This window comes from Tupaia chinensis, unplaced genomic scaffold (assembly GCF_000334495.1).
Source record: "Tupaia chinensis unplaced genomic scaffold, TupChi_1.0 Scaffold150166_1, whole genome shotgun sequence".
Taxonomy (NCBI): Eukaryota; Metazoa; Chordata; class Mammalia; order Scandentia; family Tupaiidae; genus Tupaia; species Tupaia belangeri.
In genome coordinates this window covers 226,186-237,910 of record NW_006210004.1, presented here as the reverse complement: position 1 = coordinate 237,910, position 11,725 = coordinate 226,186, and the positions used below count along the sequence as shown (strand labels likewise).

The 11,725-nt window shown below is 48.5% G+C and overlaps 1 protein-coding gene across 1 annotated transcript in view; it reads left to right on the top strand.

Annotated features, from left to right (window-relative positions):
• SUSD5 (sushi domain containing 5) overlaps positions 1–11,725 on the top strand; it is a 42,276-nt gene that overhangs the window by 29,268 nt on the left and 1,283 nt on the right. The window contains 2 exon segments of the mRNA XM_027769652.1: positions 11,438–11,723; position 11,725. The exon segment at position 11,725 is cut by the window's right edge and continues 1,283 nt beyond it. Of these exon segments, the coding sequence (XP_027625453.1) occupies positions 11,438–11,723; position 11,725 (287 nt within the window).

The window sequence follows — 11,725 nt, the reverse complement described above, 5'->3', positions numbered from 1 at the left end:
CTGAAGCGGTGGCTCGTCACTTTCACCGCTGTTTACTGTTCTCGGTGTGAATACACGACCGCGCTGTTTATTTATCCAGTCGGCTGCTGGTGAATATTTGACCTGTTTTCATTTTGGGACCATCACCAACTACACTGCCATGGCTATTTTCATCTGTGTCATTCGGCTCACCCGTGAACGCACGCCCACTGGTTCCGAGGTGTGGACTATCTGTGGAGTATGTGTGTGTCCTGCTTTTGTAGGTGTTGCCTTAGAGTCCTCTTTTTCTTAAAAATTTTTAAAGAAGTATTTTATTTAACTTATTTATTTTAATTTGAGGGACAGAGTGGGACAGAGAGGGACAGAGTGAGAGAGAGAGGGAAATTAAGAAAGCAAGCCACCAGGTCTGGGACTCAAACCATGGTCGGCCATGTGGGAATCCAGCACCCTTAACCACCATGCCACTTGCTGGCCCCTGCCCTAGAGTTTTCTAAAGCTTTTTTTTTTTTTTTTTTTTTTTTTTAAAAAAAGGTTTTTTTTATGGTGGGGTTCGGCTCAAGACAGAGAGAGACAAAGTGAGAAATCACCCCCCCTCCTCCCGGGAGGACGGCCACACTGCAATCCCTTCTCCTCCATTTTCCTCTTGGGATCTTGGGCACGCATGCACACATGCCTAGCATGAGTTTAAGCCACCTGGTCTGGGACTCGAACTGCTGTTGACTCCGTGGGAGTCCTGCGATGTAACCATTACGCCATCTGCTGGTCCCTAGAGTTTTCTCAAGCATCTTGATCAGTTTATCCTCCCACCAGCTGTGTAGGAGCATTCTTTTTTTTTTTTTTTTTTTTTTTTTTGAGAGATTTTCACTGTAGGGCGCGTGCGCTCGCCAGACAGACAGAGAGAGACATAGAGACAGAAAGCGAGAAATCACCCCCCAGGGGGGATGGTCACGCCGCAATCCCTTCTCCTCCATTCTCCTCTCGGGATCTTGGGCACGCACGCACACGTGCCCGGCGTGAGTTTTAAGCCACCGGGTCCGGGACACGAACCGCGGTCGACTACGTGGGAGTCCAGCGACATAGCCATTACGCCAACTGCTGGTTCCCTAGGAGCATTCTTGATCAGCACTTCCCACCTTTAGGATTGCCAAGCTGTGGTGACTTGTACTGTAATAGTCACTTCTGGGATGACCGTGATCTTGAGCCCTAGCACGTTAATCACATATCAGAATGTCCTCATGTAGAAGTCTGTTTAAGGACTGGCCCACAGCTTAGCAGTTAAAGGAGCCAGGTCCCACATGGCTGATCTGGATTCGAATCCCAGCCTGGTAGCTTGAAAAACATGTCAGTCACTTACGCATGTGTGCTCAAAATCCTACAGAAAGGAGGGATGGAGGAAAAATGATTGCAGCAGGACTACACCCTATTGGAAGTGGGGTGTTGTCTCTCTCTCTCTCTCTCTCTCTCTCTCTCCCTCTGGTGAGTACATGTGACCTCCATATAAAAACAAATGTCTGTTTAAGTATTTTACCCATTTTTCTAATTGTTTTGAATTGATTATTTACATATTATAGAATTCTTTTACATAAAGCATTCATAATTGATGTGTTCCAAATATTTTCTCTCTTTCTGTGGCTTATCTTTTTTTTTTTTTCTTTTAATGTTTTTTGCTATAGGGCACAGGGGTCACCAGAGAGAGAGAGGGAAAGTGAGAAATCACCCCCAGAGGGGATGGATGTGCACGCCACAGGCCCTTCTCCTCCAGTCTCCTCTTGGGATTTTGGCACACATGTGCCCAGTGTTATTTTCAAGCCACTAGGTCTGGGATTTGAACCATGCAGCTGGCCATGTGCATCCAGTGCCTTAACTTTCATGTCACGGCTGGCCCTCTGTGGTTTATCTTTTTACTCGTAAAGGTGTTTTGTTGTTGTTGTTGCTTGTTTGTTTGTTTTGTTTTGACAGAGGATGCATAAGCCGACTGGAGAGGGTCAGAGAGAGAGAAAGGGAAAGTAAGAAAACACATGTCTCAAGCCACCAGGTCTTGGACTCAAACCATGCAGTCAGCCATGTGGGGTCCGGTTGCTTTAACCACCACACTTTGGACTGGTCTACTCTTGGAATATTTTTAAACACCTAGTCTTTTCTTTTAAATTGTCTATTTCACTACTTTTCGAATTCTCTGTGGACACTTACAAATTTTTTTCTAGTTATTAGCAGTCTGACATTTTAGTAAAATGCAATAAAAATGAATTGCTATAAAATAGATTCCAAATAGAAACACAATTTGTTGCTAAATTAAATAAACATAAAATCCCCTGTCAAATTGCAATGAAAAACTTTGTCTCAGTGTATCTACTTGCATTGTTGCATAGGGGGACAAAAGTTACAGAATGCAACAAGTTACTAGAAGCTCATTTGAACAACCTTGTAGCACCATCCTCATCTTTCTTATCTATTGCTCTGCGCCAGGCAGGAGCTACTTGCTGATAAAATCAGGCATAAGATCTGAGCTTGTGTGTTGAAGGTGCACCTTGAAGCAGACTCAGACTCACCCTGAGATCGTTCGTGTTCTGATGAGGCGCTGAAGTCCCCCCCCCCCGGGAGCCACGCCTGCCAGCCCCATGGGCTGTTTACTGGCCCCAGCAAAGTGAGAACTAAATGCAGGTTTTGTGTGTTCCAAATGGTATTTATTTTCTCACTGCAATGCAGAGTTGTTAGAGCTTTCAGCTGCTGGGCAGGAATTCTGTTTTTTACACTTGCCTGGGTAGACAGACTATTTGTTTTCATTACTCTGTAGATTTAACATTTATTTATTTATTTATTGACTTTATTTATTTTTAAATTGGTTATAGGGCACGTGCACTTCCTGGGGGTGGGGGGATGAAGAGTGGGAAGACATCCCCCAGGAGGGATGGCCACACTGTAATCCCTTCTCCTCCATTTTCTTCTCACGATTTTAGGCACACACACACACACACACACACACGTGTCCAGAGTGTTTTCCAAGCCATCAGGTCCAGGACTCGAACCATATGGGCAGCTATGTGGGATCCAGCCTCTTTAACCACCACACCACTGGCTGTGCCACATTGAACATTTAAAGTTGTATCTTTCTAAGAATTTTCTCTCTTCCTCTGTATTTCTCTGTGTATTATTATACAGAATATATTCACCAAATATTTCACTCTGTTTTGCACATGACATTTTCCAGTGAACGTCCATTAAAATAAAACTATTTTTGATTAGGCAACTGCTTCACACTGGAGAAGAATCATCGGGGTGGGCGGGCCAAATCAGGGTTTTAGTGGCCCGTCTAGTTTGGATAGGAACTGCCCGTACTCGCTGATTGCCCGCTCACTCATCCCACCGCCCGTCCTTTGGTGGGGTCCTAGGTGCTGTGTACACAAAGTTGAGTAAAACCGTGTCCCAACCCTAAAGGAAACTCTGGGGTACCCCAAAGGAGACAGAACAGCCCTAGGAGATGAAGTAGACGGTAAAGGTGGAAAGCGAGGTGTTTCAGAGGGTGGCATTTTAGGAGCCAGCAGGTAGCATGGTGGTTAAGGGCGCTGGACTCCCATATGGCCGACCATAGTTCGAATCCTGGATCTGGCGGCTTGCTTCTCTCTCTCTCTCTCTCTCTCTCCTTCTCTGGTCAAATGAAAATGGATGAATAAATAAATAAAGTTAAATAAAAAAATAATAAAAGAAGGTGGCATTTTAGAACAAGCGTGCTTCCCGATGGAAGAGCTGCTCGATGCATTCAAAGCTGTAGGGTTGGAAGCCGTGAACGCTAGTGCAGCTGTCCATGGCTTCACAGTAGGGAGATGCTTTGGGACCTTGTCCTTCAGCGCATCTGTGGCTTAGCCACACTGCAGTGCACGCGGGGACAAGGTGAGGTGAGAGGGCCAAGGGCGTGACCCATTCTCAAGTCTCTACTTCTCAGGAAGAGGTTGAGCTGGAAGATCAGGAGTCCAAGGGGGTTGTGGGGTATTGTTTTATTTTGTTCTCTTGCTTGCTTGCTTTTGTTATTTCAAAGATGATTTATTTCAGGGATGGTACGTGGCGTGGTGTTTAGGAGAGCTGAGTACCCACCTGGCCAATTGCAGTTTGAGTCCCAGACCTGGCAGCTTGCTTTCTTACTTTCCCTCTCTCAGTCTCTCTCTCTCTCTCTCTCTGTCCCTCTCTGGTCAAATTTAAACAACTAAGTAAAGTTAAATAAAGTAATTCTTTTTGAAAAAGGATGTTTTATTTCCTTTTTTTTTTTTTAGAGGTTTTTGCTATAAGGCACGTGTGCTCGCCAGACAGACAGAGAGAGACAGAGAGACAGAAAGCGAGAAATCACCCCCAGGGGGGATGGCCACACCGCAATCCCTTCTCCTCCATTCTCCTCTTGGGATCTTGGGCATGTACGCACACGCGCTTGTGAGTTTAAGCCACTGAGTCCGGGATTCAAACCACGGCTGACTACATGGGAGTCCAGCAACATAGCCATTACACTAACTGCTGGTCCCAAGGATGTTTTATTTCTAAGAGATTGGAACTTATTTAAAGGATGATGAAAGGATTAAAAGAGAAGGGGAGAATTAATATTCTTGACTCTGAGTCTTAATTTGCTCATATAAAAACCATGGAGACTATTCATATTTATCACAGAGTGACCCACTGGGGTTCCTGCAGGCGCATCGCTTAGGACAGGGCCTTTAATACATGGGCTCCCGAGATGCGCATCCTTTCCTCCGCCAATGCAGGAATACGCTAAGGGGAGCACTCAGGCCTGTCCACTCGCTGTGTCTGGAGGGACCTGGGCGTCGGCCCTCCTTCCTGTGTGTAATCCGCTGTCGCCTCTTCCAGGAGGAGCAACCAAAGGCAAGCTGTGACTTTTGCCTGTCGCCTGGGTGAGAGGTCAGCCTCTGCCATTGGGCTTCTCAGACAGTAAGGCCAGCTGCTGGTCCTTCCAGAGGGGCCTGGGCCCTTTGGGACTCGATGCAGACCTTTATAACGTGTGGCTCCCGGGCACTCCACTCCTGTGGTCTCAGCTGCCTCTCCCTCCAGGGAGCCCTAGTGCCTTCAGCCTAATCTCTAGTCTCTGTGCTGACCCTCAGCCCCTCAGGTCGCATGGACATTGTGTGGCCCACCCTTTCTCTATCTTTCCTCGTGAGCTGCTGGCTCCCACTCCAAACCCCCTGGGAAAACCTGCCCGTAGACACTGCCTCAGGGCCTGCTTCGCTTGTCAAGATTGTAATGTCCTCCCCACCCCGTGACCTCCTCAGGGTCGGGTGATCCTCAGGGCCTAGGTCCCGTAGAGGTCAAAACTTAATAGAACTCGTTTTGTCTTCAGAGCCTCTGAGGGCTTGGGACCCAGGACTACTATTTCATCCAAAACTTGGCTTTGTGTCGGCATTCGAAGACTGGCTAGATGTTTTGGGTCAGATCCTTTAAAAGCAGACCCTGAGACCAGCAGATGGCGTAATGGTTTCGTCGCTGGACTTCCACGTGGTCGACTGCGGTCCAAGTCCTGGACCCAGAGGCTTGACCCTCACATCGGGCGCATGTGCGTGCGTGCCCAAGATCCTGAGAGGAGAATGGAGAAGAAGGGTCTGCGGTGTGGACATCCCCTCAGGAGGTGGGGGAATGATTTCTCGCTTTCTGTCTCTCTCTGTCTTGCCAGTGAGCACACGTGCCCTTATAGCAAAGATCTCTCCTTAAAAATATATATATATTTAAAAAAAAAAAAAAAAAAAAAAACAGACCCTATTTGGATGTTCACGGTTTGCCGACGGAAGTCAGGGGAAGAGTTAAGCAGGGGCACAGCCTCCGCTGGCTCTTGCTACACCAGGTCCTGTGGGGAGCTATGGGCTATGATTCGCATTACAGGGTTGTCCCACTTTTTTTGGGGGGAGACGAGGGGAACAAAATGTCTTTATTTGAAGAAATGGTACAAATTAAAGACCTTAGTGGACGTCTTGGTACAACTTACAGGAAGCGTAAAAGAAATCCTAGCACCTTGGTGACCAGGGAAGTCACCTGTGGCTTTAGGGGAGGGAGCCTCAGGCCTCGCTCTGGTTCCCACTGTCTCCCAGGTGTCCTTGTCACGGGGACACACTGCCATGCCAGATTCGGGGCTCTGGTTGTGGCCAAGTTGGCTCCGTGGTCACCTGATTCTCTGATGGAGCTCACCGGCTCGGTCAGGTCATGGGTCTCAGCGAAGTCACACACCTGGGGAAGGGTTTTTCTCCAGGCCAGTCTGTGCAGCCTCAGCAGTGACCAGCTCATGTTGTTCCCAAGTGTCATGCACACTTGGTCACATTCATCCCCATCTCCCAGCTGTCCCAGTCTGGTTTCTTGGGATCCCCAAGGGAGACTGTGACCACCGCGTTGACCCTGTCGCTTCATCACTTTCTCAGCGCGCTCTGTCTCCTCGGGAGTTTGTGGTGAGAGCGTTTGGCCAAGTCCTTCAAAGCCCCATCAGTGCAGTGGGATTATGATAGTAAGACAGGGGCAGGTAGACACGGGAGGTGATCCAGATTGATCTGGCGGGGGATGACAGCCTCCGAGTCCCGGTGGTAGTGCTCGCATCTGCAAGAGGACCCGGTCACCACGGTGGGTGGCTGCGGGGCACTGGAGCATAGTCGGACCCTGGGAGAGTCTGAGGGCGCTGAGAAGAGGCGCTGAGCACAGCTCTGGGTGGCCGGCCGGGTGGGGGACCAGAGCCGGGGCCGTTCAGGCACGGTCGACCCAGGAAACCGCTGCGACTCTTAGCAAAGAATGAGAGCTGGTCCCGCGTTGAAGCAAGCACATCCACCCTGTGTCCCCCGTCTCCTGTCACGGGCTTCAGGCTGCGGCATGTGGCAGGCATATGGCACTTAATTTCCCAAGCAAGGCTCCCCCTCCACCAAGGACTACAGGCAAGGTGGCCGTGAGCCAACAGCTGCCAGTACTCACGGTAGCTGGGGACTGGGGCACTAGCAGGACAGGGGACATGCGTGGGACACCACTGGTCCCCACTGCAATGGAGAACGCGGTCATTTATTAACAGCATCAATTGTTCTTTCTCTTTTTTTCAATTCTTCTTCTTTTTTAAACATTCGATTGCTATACATTATTTGGCAATAGCATCCCTTCTGTGGAGCGGCAGTTTCTGGTTTCTGAGTTAACTAAGTCTTATGATCTTAAAGAACATCTGTTAGGGGACCAGCAGATGGCGTAATGGTTATGTCGCTGCACTCTGATGTAGTCGACTGGGTTTCGAGTCCCCCATCCAGCAGCTTAAGACTCATGCCAGAGGGACCAGCAGTTAGTGTAATGGCTATGTCGCTGGACTCCCACGTAGTCGACCGCGGTTCACGTCCTGGACCCGGTGGCTTAAACTCACGCTGGGCGTGTGTGCATGTGTGCCCAGGATCCTAAGAGAAGAATGGAGGAGAAGGGATTGCGGCGTGGCCATCCCCCCTGGGGGGTGATTTCTTGCTTTCTGTCTCTCTGTCTCTTTCTGTCTATCTGGCAAGCTCATGTGCCCTGTAGCAAAAACCTCTTTAAAAAAAGAAAGTTCCTTTGCTCGACGGTCTCCTTTCTGAAGGCATTCTTTGGTTTTCTTAAGTGAACTTTAATTTCTGTTTCTCTTCATCTTTCGGACTTAAATTCCTTTCTAGCATAAAGCATGAGGCTGAAACTAAATTTAGAATTTTCTTGTTGAGATTGCCATATTTGTTCAGAGGTTCATTGAACCCCTGCTTATTTCTGGCTTGTCTGGTTGTCTTTTTTGAAATTACTATTTTTAAAGGCTTTGTAGCCAAAACCAGAGGGGAAGAAAGAAGGTATGTGTGGGCTTCCAGAAATGTAACAACAGAGACAAGATGGAAAGTGGCAGCTTTGGGGAACCCCAGGATCTGAGCTCTGGCCTGGACCCCTCCACCCCTGAGCAGTCCCCACAGTGACCAGAATAAGGTGGTGCAGAATTGCAGGCTAATTAGCCCGTACCACTAATTAGCCTCCATCTTTCAGTCCTGACTTGCGTCTGTGGGTTTCTGTTTTCAGAAGACCGTTAAATAAAAATGCACAGCGCATGATGTGGCCTTTGCCAGGAAAACCCACAAAGTTTACATTTCCTAGACTCGTCTGTCCAAATCAGAAGCCCCCTCTGCACCCACATGTTGTGTTAGCAGAGGTTTTCACACAGGGTGGGAGCCGGGGACAGAGCTGGAAGCATCGCTGGGTGATGTGAGTCAGAGAGGGCACACTCAGGAGAGCAGAGCGCCAGAGAAGTAGCACCTCAACGGGGAAGACACGGGCTCCTCCACCTTCAGGGCACGACTTCCTCTTGGTTTGAAATTCGATGACTAACAGACGTTACTGTTTGCCCAGAGGACATAAACAGGCGTGGGCTATTTTTCATGATTTGGTTATCTATCAACACTCATCCTTGTCTCATTGGAGGTATTTGGAAAACCATGTCATCGCGAGACTGTTTCTGAGCCAGGACCTTGACCTGTGAAGCTAGAGAACTTAGCTCAGGGTCCCGGGCTTCTGTTCAGGGGTGCTCAACCTCAGGGAACTCTGGAGCAGAACCTGAGATACACACACACACACACACACGCACACACACACACACACACACACACACACACGCACACACACTCTTACATGTGGAGCTCAGACTGTGAGGTCAGGCCCACCCACAGCCAGAGCGGGCTGGCCTTTGGCAAATTCTCAGAGCTAACCTCATGCACTGAGCCAGCGTTCCCTGCACGAGAAGAGCTGGGGAGGACCTCTCCTGGCCATTCCAGGTGCCTTTGGACTTCACAGCATCGGTAAGCTTGGGGATGGGCCACTGGAGGAGGACTGCAGCAGACAGTCCTAGAACTCAAGTTATACCCAGTACTAGAACTCAAGGCCATCTATCTTCCTTCACTTCTGTTCTGAGCTGAATAGAGCCCTGGCTGATAGACTTCCAGACTGAAGCAAGTTCTAGAAAAACTGGCTGCTTGGCCCAGCCTAGGGCAGGCGGTAGCAAACTCAAGTGCAGTGTTGGAAACCCTTTGGCCATCATGATTTCAGATCCCCGGGTTGGCCTGAAAATGTAGCAGACTCAGACACACACCCACAATATCCTGGTAAGCTGCGGGCTGCAGGAAGGGAATCAGGGAGTGCTAAGACCCGTAGAGGCTACCTCTCTCTTCTCCTCTCTCTCTTCCTCATGCATGTGCCCTCTAGCATGGATTTTAAGAAGAGAAAAGAAAACTGGCTTCCGCTACTCATGATCCACCTCTTCACTCACTCCTTTATTCATTCAACGAACAGTTGTGGAATGTCTAGTGTATACCACACCCATGCTGCATGCTGGGGATACAGTGGCAGAGAGGGTATGTCCTTGTTCTCAGGGAGTTCCTAGCTCGGGAGGAGTCGGGCAGCTGTGCAGTGAGAGCAGGGGTACCCGTGTGGCTGGTGCAGGGCTGGCAGCTGACCCTGTTCTGGATGAACGCTGGGGAACGCTAGCTAATGTGTTGTTCTGGGGAGTAGTAACGCATTAGCTCCAAAGAGACTGTTTAAGGTTTATATCTCAGGGACAGCAGGTGGTGTGGTGGGTAAGGCGCTGGACACTCCCAAATGGCCAACCATGGTTTGAGTCCCCCACCTAGTGGCCCAAGGGTGGGGGTCTCCTGTTGTAGTGTACATCCTCCAGTTTTTTTCTTTTCTCTTAAGATTGCTTTGCCTATTTTTTTCAGAATTATTTAATTTAATTTTATTCACTGCCATTATTTTATTACTTTTTGAAGTTGACCAGAGAGAGAGACAACGTAAGAGAAAGAAAGTGAGAAAGCAAGCTGCTGGCTCTGGGACTCAAACTGTGGTCAGCCATGTGGGAGTCCAGCTGCCTTAACCGCCATGCCACCTGCTGGCCCTGCCTTGTCTATTTTTGACCCATTGCATTCCCATAAAATTTAGTATCAGCTTGTTCATGTCTGAGATTTTTGTTTTGGAATGTTTTTTGTTTTTGTTTTTATTTTGAGAGATTTTTGCTGTAGAGCGTGTGTGCTTGCCAGAGAGACAGAGAGACAGAAAGTGAGGAATCACACCCCCAGGGGGATGGCCAAGCTGCAATTCCTTCTCCTCCATTTTTCTCTCAGGATCTTGGTGTGTGCATACACATACCTGGCATGAGTTTCAAGCCACTGGATCCAAGACTCGAACTGTGGTTAGCCACGTGGGAGTCCACACCTTAACCACTACGCCAACTGCTGGCCCTGTTTTTTGTTTTTTAAAGATTGCGTTACATCTGTGTAGATTGGGCTAGCTCCATTGCCTGGTAGTTAAGGTAGCTGGATACCACATGGCCGACCATGCAGTTCAAGTCCTGGACGAGGTGGCTTGAGACACAAGCCGGGCATGTGTGGGTGTGCCCAGTAACCTTGAAAGGGAAAGATGAAGGAGAAGGGATTGTGTGACCATTCTCTGTGAGAATGCTTTTTCCTCCCCTCTCTCTGTCTTCTCAGGTGAGCACACAAGACCTCTAATAAAAAAATAGAGTGGAGGTCTAGATAGATCCATTGGGACAAAAAATGATCATTTTGTGTCTTCCTTTACATAACCTTGGTAATTCCTCCATTTATTTAGGTCTTTAATTTTGCTTAGCAGTATCTTCAGATTCCAGTCTTGCACATGTTGTTAGATTTATTCCTAGATTTTTTTTATTGTTGTTTACTTTTGCTATAGGATGTGGGCTCACCTGGAGAAAGACAGACAGACCAGGAGAAAGTGAGAAATCACCCCCAGAAAGGCTGGCCACACCACAATCTCTTCTCCTTTACTCTCCTCCTTGGATTTTGGGCATGCATGCACACATGCCGGGTGTGATTTTCAAGCCCACCGGTCCTTGAATTGATTTGAATGCCAGTTGGCCATGTCGGGATCCAGTACTTCTTTGTTTTTTAGAGAGATTTTTACTACAGGGCATGTGCACTCGCTGAGAGACAGAGAGACAGACAGAAAATGAGAAATCACACCCCTCCCTGCCAGGGGGATGGCCATGCCACAATCCCTTCTCCTCCATTCTTCTCTCAGGATTTTAGGCATGCACATACATGCACCCAGTGTAAGTGTTAAGCTGCTGGGTCCAGGACTTGAACCATAGTTGGCTACATGGGAGTCCAGCAACATAACCATTATACCATCTGCTGGTCCCAGGATCCAGCACCTTAACTTCCACAGTCCCTGCTGACCCCCAGCCAATGTTTTACGTTGTATGTTCACTGTAGACCCAGAGTCTTTGATAAATTCATGTAGTAACTGTAATGGTTTACATGTAGATTCTTTGGGTTTGTCTCTGATACACAGTGCATCATCTGTGAATGACAGCCGTATTCCTTAGTCTGTTCCAGTCTTCATGCTTTTATTTCCTGTTCTTGTGTTTCACGCTGGCTCTGGGCCTTTGGACCTCATAAGGCTTTTCCCTTTTTCTTTCCAGGTGAGGCTGAGGCACACATTGACTATGAAGACAATTTCCCCGACGACAGGTCTGTGTCATTCAGAGAGCTCATGGAGGACTCCTGGACAGAGGCAGAAGAGGACCGTGAGCAGGGAGAAGCCCCTGAGGAGGCTCCGAAACAGGACCGTCTGGTCTCCATTTCTGTGAGCAAAAAAAATGTAACCCAAGACAAGGCCTTCATGTTGACCACAGGCTTGCCCGGTGCTGGGAGCAACATCCCCACGGACTTGCCAGGATCCCGACTAAACCAGAAGTACTTGTTCTGGT